Here is a 13989-nt window from a genome sequence, read left to right on the forward strand (position 1 = left end):
CTATGGACAAGGTTCTGAGGCTTTTTCCTCCTTTTCACAAAAGGCTACTATTTTTTTATTTTTTGTCAAACTTTGTATGAACATTTTGTATTTAAAAAAACTATTGCTCATCCCTGGCAATGAGTTATGTATGATACATCTAATTTAATCCTATCATTCTAATATTTTAACAAGATGGCAGCCGATTAAGTCACCATTTGTGCTGTCTCCCTTTATTCTCTTTTATTTTCTTTTTCTTTTTGGTTTTCCTGCTGTTTTTGTTTATTTAATTGTTATTTTTATCTGTGTTATTTTTTAATCTTCTTTGATTTTTTATTCTGGCTGGGTCTTCACTTGTGGACTTTGATCTGATGGTTCTGATTTGACCGTTGTTCTCGGTCTATCAGAAAGGCCTCGTTCTTCACTTGATATTCCTGCATCTTTGGCGATCCTGAGCTGTGCCTGACGGCTGGCTTCTTTCTCACCTGATATTTCCTGCACTTTGGCGATCCTGAGCTGTGCCTGGCGACCGATCCATGGCAAGTGGAGCTGATGGTGGAGAGTCGGAGGGGGAGCGTTGCCGAGGTCGACAGAGGGTGACTGAGTCGTCGAGTGGAGGCAGTTGTCGAGGCGGATGCGCCAAGTCTGAAGTGATCAGCATGGACTCTGGCTCCCTGCAGCAATGCAGCTTTGGATTTCCTACTGGCAGTGCGACATCAGCAGGATGGGAGGTCCGGAGAACGGCTTTTCATCATGCCTGGAGTCTCGCCGCGCCTGATGTCCTGCAGTCGACTTGGAGTGCTGTTATGAGGGATGGTGCCATCAAGAGTGAGGGCTGGCTGAGTGAATTGCATGGTCCAGACCAGGGAGCGGAGAATTGGAACCGGAAAGATCTGAGAGTTGTTAAGTGTAGTGGACAGTGGTCCGAAAATCGAGAGATGTTTCTCACTGCTTTGGAAAAGTGGACCCTTGGCTGATGTGCAGAGGTCAATAATGGTGGTTGCCTGGCTGAAATGGCTAAAGTACTAGGGTTGATGACATTTGATGATTGATGGAAATGAAAATTAAGTCCTTCCTGACTTTTATTCCATCGTGCTTATTATATCTTTTTCTTTTTTTCTATTTGTTTAGTTTTTATTTAAATTTCCTTAGTATTCTATTGTTTAACGGTTTCTCATTCCATTCAATTCATATTCCTTCCTTTACCTTTTTTTTCCTTCCTTCTAATGTTTTTCTTTCTTTTTACATTTCTATATTTTATTTAATTCTTAAAATTATATTTTTATTTAATTTAGTTTTTTCCATTATATTATTATTTAGAATGTACATTTTGCTTTAAAAGTGTGGCATTGAGAGTTCAATGTATTCTTGTTAGGATGCTTCATATCTCACTTTTTTCTTCTATCTTTATTTACCTTTCTATTATTTGCTAATTTGTTTGTTCTTAGGTACTTTAGTTAGATTGTGAGCCTTCGAGACAGTAAGGGATTTTCAAAGTACCTATCTTTACCTATCTTATCTTATTGCATCCTTAATGTATATTTTCTGTAAACCGCTTCGAACCTAATGGATTAGCGGTATATAAGAAATAAAATTACATTACATTACATTACTTATGCAAATACTGTTTGAACAAATTGTTGTTTTCTTCTATTATAAGTTGACATATCCCTACTCCTCCATATATTAAATATCCTTAATTCTTGATGTTATATATTTTATATTATTTTTATGTACTAAATAAGTTTCTAACTTAGCTTTTTCATAGCGTTTAGGCAGTTAAACGGGATTCCAACATAGAACCACGTTTCGCAGGAGCTGTTTCAAGGAGATGCCTCTAAAAAGATACATCAGAGAGAATTTATTAGAGAATAAATATCTTAAATATAGAACATTCATCACTCAAGTTATATAAACATTCTTCTTTATTTACCGATATTCAGATCCGCTGCCAGCTTCAAGTCTTATTAAGTATGGTGTCGTCGTCTGAAAAGCTATTTAAATATCTACTTGTTACATGACTCTCTAAACCAATCAAAATAGAGTACTACGCAGAGCATCGGGAGATTTAAAAGTTAGATCAGAGATGTCCATTCTATCTCACTATTGAATCCAAAAGGGATAGTTGTATTAAGATCAAAGATCCATTTTTGCTCACGGAAATCTATCGATGTTACCACCTTCCCACCCTACTTTTATAACTTCTATGATTCTCCATTTAATGTCTCTAACAGTATGACCAGTGAGCTACAATCGGGGCTTGTAGATTTTTTGTAGTTATAAGGGATTTATGCTCCGTAAGGTGTGTCTTTATTTGACGGTTGCTCCTGCCTATATATACCTTGTTACAGGGGCAGAGTATCATATAAACTACATACAGTCAAACGGTTTACAAGTGCCGCAGTTTGCGAGACGAGCAAAACATTTGCAAAATCTGCACCTCGGAAACTGAGCTTGCCTTGATTTGCGAGCCCCCCCTGCGATCCGGCATCGCCCACTCACCCACCCACACACAATCGCTTACTCCACTCTGGCACCGGCACCAGCACCAATGCACAGGACATGCCGGTGCCGAAGATCCTCCCTATTGCTTGTGCTGGACCTTGAGCATCTGCGCATACTCAAGGCCTTCTAGTTCTCGCTCTCTCCGAGATTCACTTCCTCTTCTCACGTAGGCAGGATGCTGCAGAAAGAACACTTCTGGGGCAGGCAGACAGCGGGAGGCTTGCTTTGTTGCACCGCAGGCTACCCGAAGATTTTAAATTACAGCGGTGGGGAGTTGATAGGTGGGGGAATTGGAAGAGCCATACTTCCCATTGTCAAATTTAGGAGAGTAGAAGGGATGGCGTGAAAGAGAGCAACAAGGATTAGACGGAGGATGATAGGGGGCTGCAAATATGATTAACCATGACGGGCTTTAGGAACAATGTAGTTCTTATTGTTCACATCTTATTTGTACTTTTCCTATCCTGGTATGTCCTTGAAAATGTTTAATGAGATGCTTAAACACCATTAGACTATATTACTGTTAAGATAGCCTCAAGAAAGTGTGTTAACCTTTATTTTGATGAATCCAAAGATAAACAGGAACCATGAAATTTGGCTTCTAAGGAATTAAGGCAGCAAATCTGTGAAGTCTGCTCTAAATACAATAACCTTTACGATATATGACTGAGCCCAAGATCTAATCTAGATGGGTGACTTTAATAATGGGTTGCACCGCTGGTTGACCGAAGATTTTAAATTACAGCAGTGGGGAGGTGTAAGGTGGGTGAGTCAGGAACTGGGGAGAGGTCATACCACAGGATCCTACTGAGGGTAGAGTGTGGGGTTGGGAATGAGGGAAAGAGATGCTTCAAGGGGGGGTGGTTGGGAAAGCAAGAAAGACAGATTGCAGAGGGGGAGGGGTTTGGAAAGGCAGGGAAGGACAGATGCTGCACGGGTTGGGGGTTAGGAATGGAGCGAAAGAGAGATACATAGGTTGTATGGTGGGATAGAAAGATGCATTTGGGGATTAGAAATCGGAAGGAGCTGTAAGTGAAGGAAGGTGAGAGGCTGATATGCACAGATGTGGATAGGGACCTTGGGCTGACTGTGTCCAAAGATCTAAAGGCAAAGAAGCAGTGTGATAAAGTGGTAGCTGTTGCCAGAAGGATGCTAGGCTGTATAAAAAGAGTCGTAACCAGTAGAAGAAATAAGGTGTTGATGCCCTTGTACAGGTCATAGGTGAGGTCCCTGTGTTCAATTTTGGAGACCGTAACTGGCAAAGGATGTATGAAGACTTGAAGCGGTCCAGAGAGAGGTGACAAAAATGATAGGTTTGTGCCAGAAGACATATGAGGAGAGACAGGATGAAACTGTATTAGAACGATTCAAAGGAAACCCAGAAACGTTTCTATTTAAAGATGCCTTTAATCTCTAATAAACTGTATTTTTTGCTCCATTAGACGCACTTTTTCCCCCCAAAAGTGGGTGGAAATTAGGGTGCATCTTATGGAGTGAATACCCAAAGCGTACCCCCCCCCCCAATTATCTGGTTGCGACGCACTCCCTTCCTGAGAGTGGCGCACAAGGCTGACTGGCTGCCTGATTCCCACTGCTTCCTATGAGAACTGCCTACTGAAGCAGCTGCCTCCTCTTCCGTTCTCTCGCTTAGCGGCACACCAGGTTGACCTGCCTGCTCTGCCCTGTCCCGGCCTACCACTAGACCACCAGAGGGGGGACAGGGTACAGAGCCTGGCAGGGAGAATTTGGTTCAGAATGTTTTTTTTCTTGTTTTCCTCCTCTAAATCTAGGGTGCGTCTTATGATCGGCTGCATCTAATGGCACGAAAAATACGGTAATGTCCTTTCTAATGTATCCTCCAGTTTACAGATAGGATCCCTTCCCTTTTGTACTTCCCTAAATGGCTCTCTTTCCTATTTTAAAATGTATTTCTTACCTCTATCCCTATTGTTACAGTATGTCTTTATGTCATAATGTTTGTTACCCAAATTTTAAATGTGTATAACCGCCTAGAAGTTTGTTGACGGTATATCAAATTTCATTGCAACTTGAATATGTATAGCCTAGAGCAGTGTTTTTCAACCGCTGTTCCGCGGCACACTAGTGTGCCGCGAGATGTTGCCTGGTGTGCCGCCATCAGGGCAGTACCACCAGTCTAGGGAGAGGGGCGGTCCGCCCCACGTGGACAGGAGAGAGCTGGACGAGGGACCCGCGGAGTTCAATACATCTCGAGCCGCAAGGCTCGTCTTCTGTTCCTGCCTGCCCTGCAGCTAACATATAGCCGATCGCAAGCGTTCCCCGATGTCAGTGCTGACGTCGGAGGGAGGGCTTAAGCAAAGCCTGCCCTCCGACGTCAGCGCTGACGTCGGAGAATACTTCCGTTCGGCTATTTGTGCACGGCAGTGCAGGCAGGAAGCAGAAGACAAGCCTCGCGGCTTGAGCTTCGTTTTGCTGAGAAAGTTGCAAAGATGGTCTGGGAGGCAAACACGGAACACAAAAGGGGGGAGGGTGTGCGTTTTGGACACAAGGCATGAACCTGGGAGAGAGGAAGGAAGGGAAAGAGATGCTGAGGTGGGGGAGGGAATGCGTTTTTGGACACAGAAGAAATGGACTTGGGAGAGAGGAAGGGAGGGAAAGAGATGCTGAGGTGGGGGAGGGAATGCGTTTTTGGACACAGAAGAAATGGACTTGGGAGAGAGGAAGGGAGGGAAAGAGATGCTGAGGTGGGGGAGGGAATGCGTTTTTGGACACAGAAGAAATGGACTTGGGAGAGAGGAAGGGAGGGAAAGAGATGCTGAGGTGGGGGAGGGAATGAGTGTTTGGACACAGAAGGCATGGACTTTGGAGAGAGGAAGGGAGGGAAAGAGATGGTTGTGTACACGGGGAATAGAAGAAAGGAGAATTTTTGGTCATAGGGAGGGAGTGAGGTACAGATAGTGGCATACCAGGGTGGGGGGGGGGGTGCGGTCTGCCCCACCCCGGGTTTACGTCCCAAGGGGGTGCACAGCTGGCCACCCTCCAGTGTTGTCCCTAGGCCGGCAAACTGCGGCTCTTTAGCCACTTGAGTGCCACCGCCGCCAACGGTGTTGTTGGCGGTGGCAGCATTATAAAATACTTTCTCTGTGTTTATTTGATTCCTATTCAAGAGAATTACTTTATATATAGTCAATATAGGCACAGAGTTAAATTTTTTAACATTTTCTAATGGTGGTGTGCCTCGTGATTTTTTTCATGAAACAAGTGTGCCTTTGCCCAAAAAAGGTTGAAAAACACTGGCCTAGAGCAGGGGTAGGCAATTCCGGCCCTCGAAAACCGGAGCCAGGTCAGGTTTTCAAGATATCCACAATAAATATGCATGAGATAGATTTGCATCTCAAGAGGGCAGTGCATGCAAATCTATCTCATGCATATTCATTGTGGATATCCTGAAAACCTGACCTGGTTCCGGCTCTCGAGGACCGTAATTGCCTACCCCTGGCCTAGAGGAAAGGAGGGACTGGGGAGATATGATTCAGATGTTCAAAGACTTGAAAGGTATTAACGTAGAACAAAATATTTACCAGATAAAGGAAAATGGTAAAACCAGAGGATATAATCTGAAGTTGAGTGGTGGTAGACTCAAGAGTAATGTTAGGAAATTCTTCTTTATGGAGAGGGTGGTTGATGCCTGGAATGTGATCGAGAGGGAGGTGGTGGAGAGGAAAACGATGACAGAGTTCTATAAAACATGGGATGAATACAGTGGATCTCTAATCAGAAAATAATGGTATATATTGAAGAACCAAGGCCAGTACTGGGCAGACTTGCACGGTCTGTATGCCGTATATGGCCATTCAGTTGAGGATGGACTGGGGTGGTTTAGATAAGCTGGAGTGAGTTTTGACAGAGACTCCAGTGAATGCATAGTACTGGGCAGAGCTCTGGGTTTCTGGCCCAGAAAAATCTAAGAAAAGAACAATTTAAATTAAATAATTAAATTATAGAGACTATAGGAAGGAGAGAATTGACAGTCCACAGAAAGGAGAGAAGAGAGATGTTAGACCACAGGAAGAGAGAGATGTCAGACCAGAAAAACAGTAAATGGATAAGGCGGCCCTGGATACATAGTTAAGAGCATAGAGAGAAGGAAGTGTTGCCAGAGACTGGGAAGAGGGATTATCTGTAGGGTTTCCAGATTTTATTTTAGTAAAATCCAGACCTTTTAGACCTGCCCAGTTCCATCCACCCCGCCATGTCAATCTGGGATCAAACGACCTAACTTGGAAAGACAACTGGCTTCAATTTTCAACTGGAAGTCTTTATACCTTTAAATCCTACCCCATCTGTCAAATCTTTTAATCCTTTGCTTAGAGTGATTTGGCAATTTCACTGCTAGCACACTTATTCACACTCTGTTTTTGCACCAATTTCCCCACTCTTCAAGGAACCAGTAACGATCAATGCTTTTAGAAAAGCTAACAGAGGTCTTCAAACGGTGTGCTGGCCCCATCTCCTGGTTGGAAGGTTTGAACAGCCCGCCCTGTGCAGTGATTGGTCAGATAAAAAATTGTTTCCCTAACCAGGCCTGGAGACAAAAGACCCTTGCAAATCGTATTTGCTAAGGTCCTGGTGTTGGGAGGGGGAGCTTTTATTCGTTTTCTCTAGACGGCTCAAAGCTATCACCTACCTACTTTTATCATCTCTTCTAAAACCCAATCGAAATTCCAATTCTTAATGATTATATGCCATGTGTTTTTCTCGCCATTCTTTGCCATCTTTTCTAGTACTTTACAGCTTGACTGAAGACTCCTTATAAGCATGAGGTTTGCCAAAATACTGTACTGCAGCCGCGATTTCTTGCAAGCACATTTTCACAGAAGTAAAACACATAGGAGCAAGGCTAGCTCTCACACATCCATATAGTATATTTTTACCCTACCTATAAGTTTTGCCGAGCTTTAGTTTCCACAAGAAAAAAATGGGTTTATTCAGCAAACTGACTCTTTACATGATAAGAGTGGGTGGCTCTGAAAAGAGCCTTTGGGTTTCTGGTTAACGTCCTCTCAACGGGACAGCTTTATTTGCCTTTGGCCGCTTTGTGGCTCTCGGTTTTCTTGGGCAGTAGCACAGCCTGGATGTTAGGCAGGACGCCGCCCTGCGCGATGGTGACTTTCCCCAGCAGCTTATTCAGTTCTTCATCGTTGCGGATGGCCAGCTGCAAGTGCCTGGGGATGATCCGAGTCTTCTTGTTATCGCGCGCGGCATTGCCGGCCAGCTCTAAGATCTCAGCGGTCAGATACTCCAGCACCGCTGCCAGATAGACCGGGGCGCCGGCACCCACCCGCTCAGCATAGTTGCCCTTCCTCAGCAGCCTGTGCACGCGCCCTACGGGAAACTGCAGCCCTGCTCGGGACGAGCGAGTCTTGGCCTTGGCCCGAGCCTTTCCACCCTGTTTGCCACGGCCGGACATTTTATTCCTTTTGTTTTAGCAAAATGCCCTTTCAGAGTATATTGTAAATGATCTCACCAGCCTCAAGCAGAGCCTTTTTTATACTTCCGCAAAGCTTCGCTATCTCGTTTCTGATTGGTTAGATGAGTTCATCCCGCCTATGAGGCTGATTATCATTTAAAGTTTGTCGTTGGCGCGACGGACCAATAGCAAAGCTAGAAAGCAGCCCGAAGATATTACGACACTTATCTGGATCCAATAATAAGGAAAGGCGTCTAGATACACAAATTTGCATGAGCATCATATAAATACAGCCACTGGCCGTCTTTCTACTTACTTTACTTATCCTACTTTACAAGATTTAGAAAAAAAAAAGTGTAAGTGTATCAGAGATGCCAGAGCCAGCTAAATCCGCTCCTGCAGCCAAGAAGGGCTCCAAGAAAGCCGTGAGCAAGACTCCGAAAAAAGATGGGAGAAAATACAAGCGACGAAGGAAGGAGAGCTACGCTATTTATATCTATAAAGTGCTGAAGCAGGTTCATCCCGACACCGGCATTTCCTCCAAGGCTATGGGCATCATGAACTCCTTCGTGAGTGACATCTTCGAGCGCATCGCCGGAGAAGCCTCCCGCCTCGCTCATTACAACAAGCGCTCCACCATCACCTCCAGGGAGATCCAGACCGCAGTGCGCCTCCTGCTGCCCGGTGAACTGGCCAAACACGCCGTGTCCGAGGGCACCAAGGCAGTCACCAAGTACACCAGCTCCAAGTAATTGCGGGCTCAGTCCTATAGTTCTGCATAACGAACCCAAAGGCTCTTTTCAGAGCCACCCACATGCTGCACACGAAGGGCTGGAAATCAAATGAATAAAGTAGTACACTCTGTCTCCCTTGGTTTTCCCTTCTCTTTAAAAAAAAATGTCTGCTGTCGGCTCCTAGGATCAACACACCCTAAACACTACTGGTTTTTATTTAGTAACAAACATGAAGTAGGCTGTAGGCTTTGGCTAACACAATTTTACGGCAGCACATAGCTAAAAAGAAGGACTGAAATCCCAGCTCTGTCTTTGAAAGCGTGGGTGGCTCTTAAAAGAGCCTTTGGTTGTGTAAACTGGCAGGTGTGATGGTCGCTGGCAGGTTCTTCAACCTCCGAAGCCATAGAGAGTGCGGCCTTGGCGCTTCAGGGCGTAAACCACGTCCATAGCGGTTACTGTCTTTCTCTTGGCGTGCTCGGTGTAGGTGACGGCATCTCGGATGACGTTCTCTAGAAAAACTTTCAACACTCCGCGAGTCTCTTCGTAGATTAGGCCAGAGATACGCTTCACCCCGCCTCTACGCGCCAGGCGCCGGATAGCGGGCTTTGTGATCCCCTGGATGTTATCACGCAGTACCTTCCTATGCCGCTTAGCGCCCCCTTTTCCAAGACCTTTCCCACCTTTCCCACGTCCAGACATTTTCAACTAACAAAGTCAAAACCACTGCAATGGCCAAACCCGTTCTCAAGCTGATTTTAATATAGAAGAGGTGCCGACCTGACAGAGAACTGAGCTTTCTTCAAAGGCGGGAGAGCCGATTCCTCTTTTCTTCCACATTTTAGGCTCACCAACGCTGAGCTCATTCTGCAAATTCTCCAAGATTTCTTTTAAAAAGAATGGAAAAGACCTGAACTGATCCTTTGCCCTGCTCTAGACACATGCTGCCATTGTTAAAGTGCTGTAAACAATATTAACGTGGAATATAAGCACGGGTGAGGACAGAAAGTCTCCTCACCCTTGCCAAATGTGGACTCCAATATCGTGTTTCCCCCCACCCCAAATTAAACAGTGTCTTATATTAATTTTAGGCCCAAAAAACACACTAGGTCTTATTTTCGGGGTATGTACATTATCATCTTACCCTTCCTGTCCTTCACCCCAATTCTTCCTTTTTCCTTTCCCCATCATTTGCAGCATATTTCCTCCCATCCCTTGTGCAGCAGGACCCTTGATCGAGCACAACCCTCCCCCCCAGCTGAACCCCCATCCTTCCCTCCCATCCGAACCCCACCGACTGCAAGCGAGCCTTACATACCTCTCCAAGCAGCGTCAGGCTGGCAGCAATCTAAGCATGCTGCTTCGGCCTTGTCCGCTTGTGAATTCACGGGCAGACAAGGCCGAAGCAGCCTGTTTAGAATGCTGATGGCCCGACACTGCTTAGGAAAGTACCATACGTAGGGCTCGCTCGGGGACGTTGGGTTTCAGATGGGAGGGAGGGAAAGATGGGGGTTTGGGTGCATGGCGGGTGCTTGGGGTGTGGTACTCACTCAAGGGCTCTGCTGCACAAGGGGTGGGAGGGAAAGAAGGGAAACTGCCGGCAAATTTTAAGACCTACCCCAAAAATCCTGCAATGGCTTATTTTCGGGGTGGGTCTTATTTTGGGGAAACACGGTAGCTCTTTGATATTACAGTATGTGTTGTCAGGCATCTGACCCTGATCTTCACTGGCGACTGTGATTTTCACACACTGATCCTCTTTTCAGAACCCCTGCCGTCTCACTGTGAAGACTCATTTGCAGGAACATCTGCACGTGGTCCTGCATCCTTCCTCATCTTCCGTGAGTGGGGTTATCTTTATGAAGACAACAGCAACAAGAAAAGAGGATGCATTTCCCCGCTCACACTCCACCCTCAGCCCCACCAACACTACCCATTTCCTTAGTTCCCCTTCCCATCCTTTTACTGCTTCCTTTCTCCAACCCTCCCCCACAGGAGCTTCTCTCTCTTTATCGCCTTTCTAATCTTTTCTGGATGGTTTTTTCTTTCTTCTTTCTCCCCCCCCCCCCCTTCTAACCACCCCACTGCGGGTGCCCCTCTATCTGCTTCCAACCTCCTCTCTTGCTGTTTCTATGTCTGCACTCCTATCCAGCACTACCCTGCGTCAGGCTCTTTTCTCTAGCACTCTCTCCTTTCCATATTGCTTCTCCAGCTCTCCTTCCATGTTTTTCCTGGTCCCCTTCTCTCTTCCTTCCTTAATGCTGTTTCTCCAGCCCTATCCCCCCCCCCCCCTTCATTCTGTTTCTCCAGCCTACCTGCCTCCATCCATGATGTTTCTCTGGTCCCTTACCTGCCTTCTTCCTTTCATGCTGTTTCACCAGCTCCACTCCCTCCCTCCATGTTATTTCTCAAGCCCTCCTCCTCCCATGCTGTTTCTCCTCTACCCTCCCTCCTCCAACGCTGCTCTCTTGCTCCTTCATCCCTCCGCAACCTCTTCCCCGGGCCAGCACTGTGAATGAATCTTCACCAACTTAGCCACTTGTAGCAAGCCCTGTATGCCCAGTACTGGACATGTAGTGATCATCACTAGATGAGTGGACAAGAGAAAGTGATTTTTTAAATCTCCAGATCAACATGCTATGTCATTGGTATTGGGTGTACTGGCTATGGATGCAGGGGAAAAAAAGAGTCCTGTCGATGAAGAAAGTGGAGTTGGAGTCTAGGCATCGGCATTAAGATTCTGATTCAGAAACCTTCAACATTTACACTAGAAACTATCAGGACTGCAGTTTCTGATCTTGGACAGGCTCTATTAATTCAGTTTGCTATTGGGTAATTCCATGTCAACTTGTCTAAGTACAAGAGTGGTCCCCAGATAACATCTTTCACAGATAGAAATTTTTCTGTCCAGTCTAATTCTAAGATAGCTACAAGATTGATCAAGTAACACAATCTTTAGAAGGACAATATCAGTTAGTGATCTGTAACCTGTCACTAAAAATGTCTGTAGTGCTTGAAGATAGGAGGGTGGCCAATGTGATGCTGATTTTTAAAAAGACTTCCAAGGGAGATCCGTGGAATTACAAAATGGTAAGCCTGACCTGAGTGCCGGGCAAAATAGTAAAAACAATTATACAAAAATAAAATTATGGATCATGTAGACAAACATGATTTAATGAGACAGAATCAGCATGAGTTCAGCCAAACGAGGTCTTGCCTCACCAATTTACATGACTTCTTTAAGGTATGGTGGGCAGGCACTCCTTGCAGGGATGGCACAAGCAGAGATTTCCATGCTGCCTGTGCTGACCCACAAGCCTTCCCTCCAATGTCAACTCTTACGTCGGACAGATTTCCGGGTCAGCTACTTACGTGCAGCATGGAAATCGCTGCCTGCGCCGTTCCTGCAAGGAATGCTGCTGAAGACTGAAGGAGATTAGGGCTCTTCAGCTTGTAAATGAGATGACTGAGGGAAGATATGATTAATGTGACCAATCCCGCCCTAGCCCTGCCCCCAATTTCTTCCATTAATTTTTCATGTACTCATAATATCTTAATTCATACTAGTAACCATAAAATTAAAAAAAAAAACTACAAAGCACACTATATGCAGAGAAAATGTTAATTATCATTTATATTTGGGGGGTTTCAAAGATGACTTTAAAATATGCAATGTCACCTCAGTAACTATAGAAAAATAGGCAAATATAGTACAAAATATAAACAGCAGATATAAATTCTCAAAACTGACACATTTTGGTCACTAAATTGAAAATAAAATCATTTTTCCTACCTTTGCTGTCTGGTGATTTCATGAGTCTCTGGTTGCGTTTCCTTCTGACTGTGTATCTTTTCTGTCATTTTTTTTCTTTCTGCACTCAGGCCCAACAATTGTCCCTTTCTATTCCCTCCTTCCTTCCTATGTTCTTAGTGCCCCTTCCTATGACTGACCCCAGTGCCTCCTTCCTATGTCCTTAGTGCCCCCAGTGCCTCCTTCCCATGTCCTTAGTGCCCCTTCCTATGTCCTTAGTGCCCCAGCGCCTCCTTCCCATGTCCTCCTCACTGCCTTCCAGACTTTGTCCCACCCCCACCCCCGAAGCCAGCCTGCCTGCCTACCTCCTTCTCTCCCTGCTATGCAAAAAAAGAAGAAAGCCTCCCTCCTTCCTTTCCCTTGGTCCGCCGCCGACGCTGTCTTACCTCCCTGGCCCAGAACGTCCTCTCAGAATTGATGTCGGAAAGAAGACTTCTTGTCGGCAATTAGCAACAGCAGCAGAGCAAGGAGGTAAGACAGCAGCGGCGGCGGACTGGGGGACAGGATGGAGGGAGGCTTTTTTTATTTTTGCGCAGCAGGGAAGGACAGGAAGCAATTGCCTGTCCCATTGTCCCTGCGCACAGCTTTGGGATGCTGTCCCTGAAATCGGGACATTTCGGTGTTCCAAAGCTGTGTGTGGGGACAACGGGACCGGGGGTCTGAAAACGGGACAGTCCTGTTCAAAACAGGACATATGGTCACCTTAGATATAATTGAAGTCTACAAAATCCAACTATTTGGGTTTTTGCCAGGTACTTGTGACTTGGATTGGCCTCCGTGAAGACGGGATACTGGGCAAGATGGACCATTGGCTGACCCAATAATGCTATTCCTATGTTCTTACTTATAACTTATAAGTGGTGAATTCAGTTATTATGAAGAAAAAATACTTTACTGAGGTGTAAATTGGATAATTTGAAGAATGCAGTAAGATATACTAACCTTTGATAAATTTTCCTAAACTTCCATTTGTCTCAGTTCAAGAGATGTTTATTCATTATTTGAAGAAAAATTAACAGGTTCCAGAGTGGCCAATGGTGTAAAAGATTGGGTGATTTTTTTTCCCCTGTCCCTGGGGGAGGGTGGGATTACATTGTTACAGAAGCCTGGTAAAGCCCCTACCTGTTGTGGGGCATATAGATCTATATCCCTTCTCAATGTGGACACTAAAATTGTTGCAAAAGGTCTGGCTATACGGTTGGCTTAGAGTCTTGCCGGGACTTATCCATGTTGATCAATCGGGATTAATTACTAGGAGACAAGGGCGTGATAATGTGTGGAGGACCTTGCATTTGATTTGCGGGGCTCAGCGGAGATGGGAAGAGATTGTAAAATTATATCCTACTTGTTAATTTTCTTTCCTTTAGACACAACTAATGAATCCAGAGACCAGTGGAATAGCACATGGGATAGCAGGTGGAGATAGAGCCCTGACTTTCAGGAGTATATCTAGATGGAACTCCCTCTTGCCAATCAGTAGTGCTCTTGCCTAAGCATCCGGGACAATGCAGATG

General features: G+C 45.3%; 3 protein-coding genes across 3 annotated transcripts; 1 reads left to right on the plus strand and 2 right to left on the minus strand.

The window, feature by feature from the left end:
* Nucleotides 1-7483: 7483 nt before the first annotated feature.
* LOC117366077 (histone H2A type 1) lies at nt 7484-7979 on the minus strand. The gene has a single exon (XM_033957166.1). The coding sequence runs from the start codon at nt 7931-7933 to the stop codon at nt 7541-7543; it is 393 nt and encodes a 130-aa protein (XP_033813057.1). The 5' UTR covers nt 7934-7979; the 3' UTR covers nt 7484-7540.
* Nucleotides 7980-8270: 291 nt separating this feature from the next.
* On the plus strand, nt 8271-8742 carry LOC117366079 (histone H2B 1.2-like). Its single transcript, XM_033957168.1, has one exon. The coding sequence runs from the start codon at nt 8305-8307 to the stop codon at nt 8683-8685; it is 381 nt and encodes a 126-aa protein (XP_033813059.1). The 5' UTR covers nt 8271-8304; the 3' UTR covers nt 8686-8742.
* Nucleotides 8743-8990: 248 nt separating this feature from the next.
* On the minus strand, nt 8991-9385 carry LOC117366082 (histone H4). Its single transcript, XM_033957170.1, has one exon. The coding sequence runs from the start codon at nt 9364-9366 to the stop codon at nt 9055-9057; it is 312 nt and encodes a 103-aa protein (XP_033813061.1). The 5' UTR covers nt 9367-9385; the 3' UTR covers nt 8991-9054.
* Nucleotides 9386-13989: the final 4604 nt, after the last annotated feature.

The sequence above is a fragment of the Geotrypetes seraphini genome, chromosome 8 (assembly GCF_902459505.1).
Source record: "Geotrypetes seraphini chromosome 8, aGeoSer1.1, whole genome shotgun sequence".
Taxonomy (NCBI): Eukaryota; Metazoa; Chordata; class Amphibia; order Gymnophiona; family Dermophiidae; genus Geotrypetes; species Geotrypetes seraphini.

Bases quoted from the DNA above. Each gene is read 5' to 3' on its own strand.
- LOC117366079 (XM_033957168.1), top strand. From the start codon at position 8,305: ATGCCAGAGCCAGCTAAATCCGCTCCTGCAGCCAAGAAGGGCTCCAAG.
- LOC117366077 (XM_033957166.1), bottom strand. From the start codon at position 7,933: ATGTCCGGCCGTGGCAAACAGGGTGGAAAGGCTCGGGCCAAGGCCAAG.
- LOC117366082 (XM_033957170.1), bottom strand. From the start codon at position 9,366: ATGTCTGGACGTGGGAAAGGTGGGAAAGGTCTTGGAAAAGGGGGCGCT.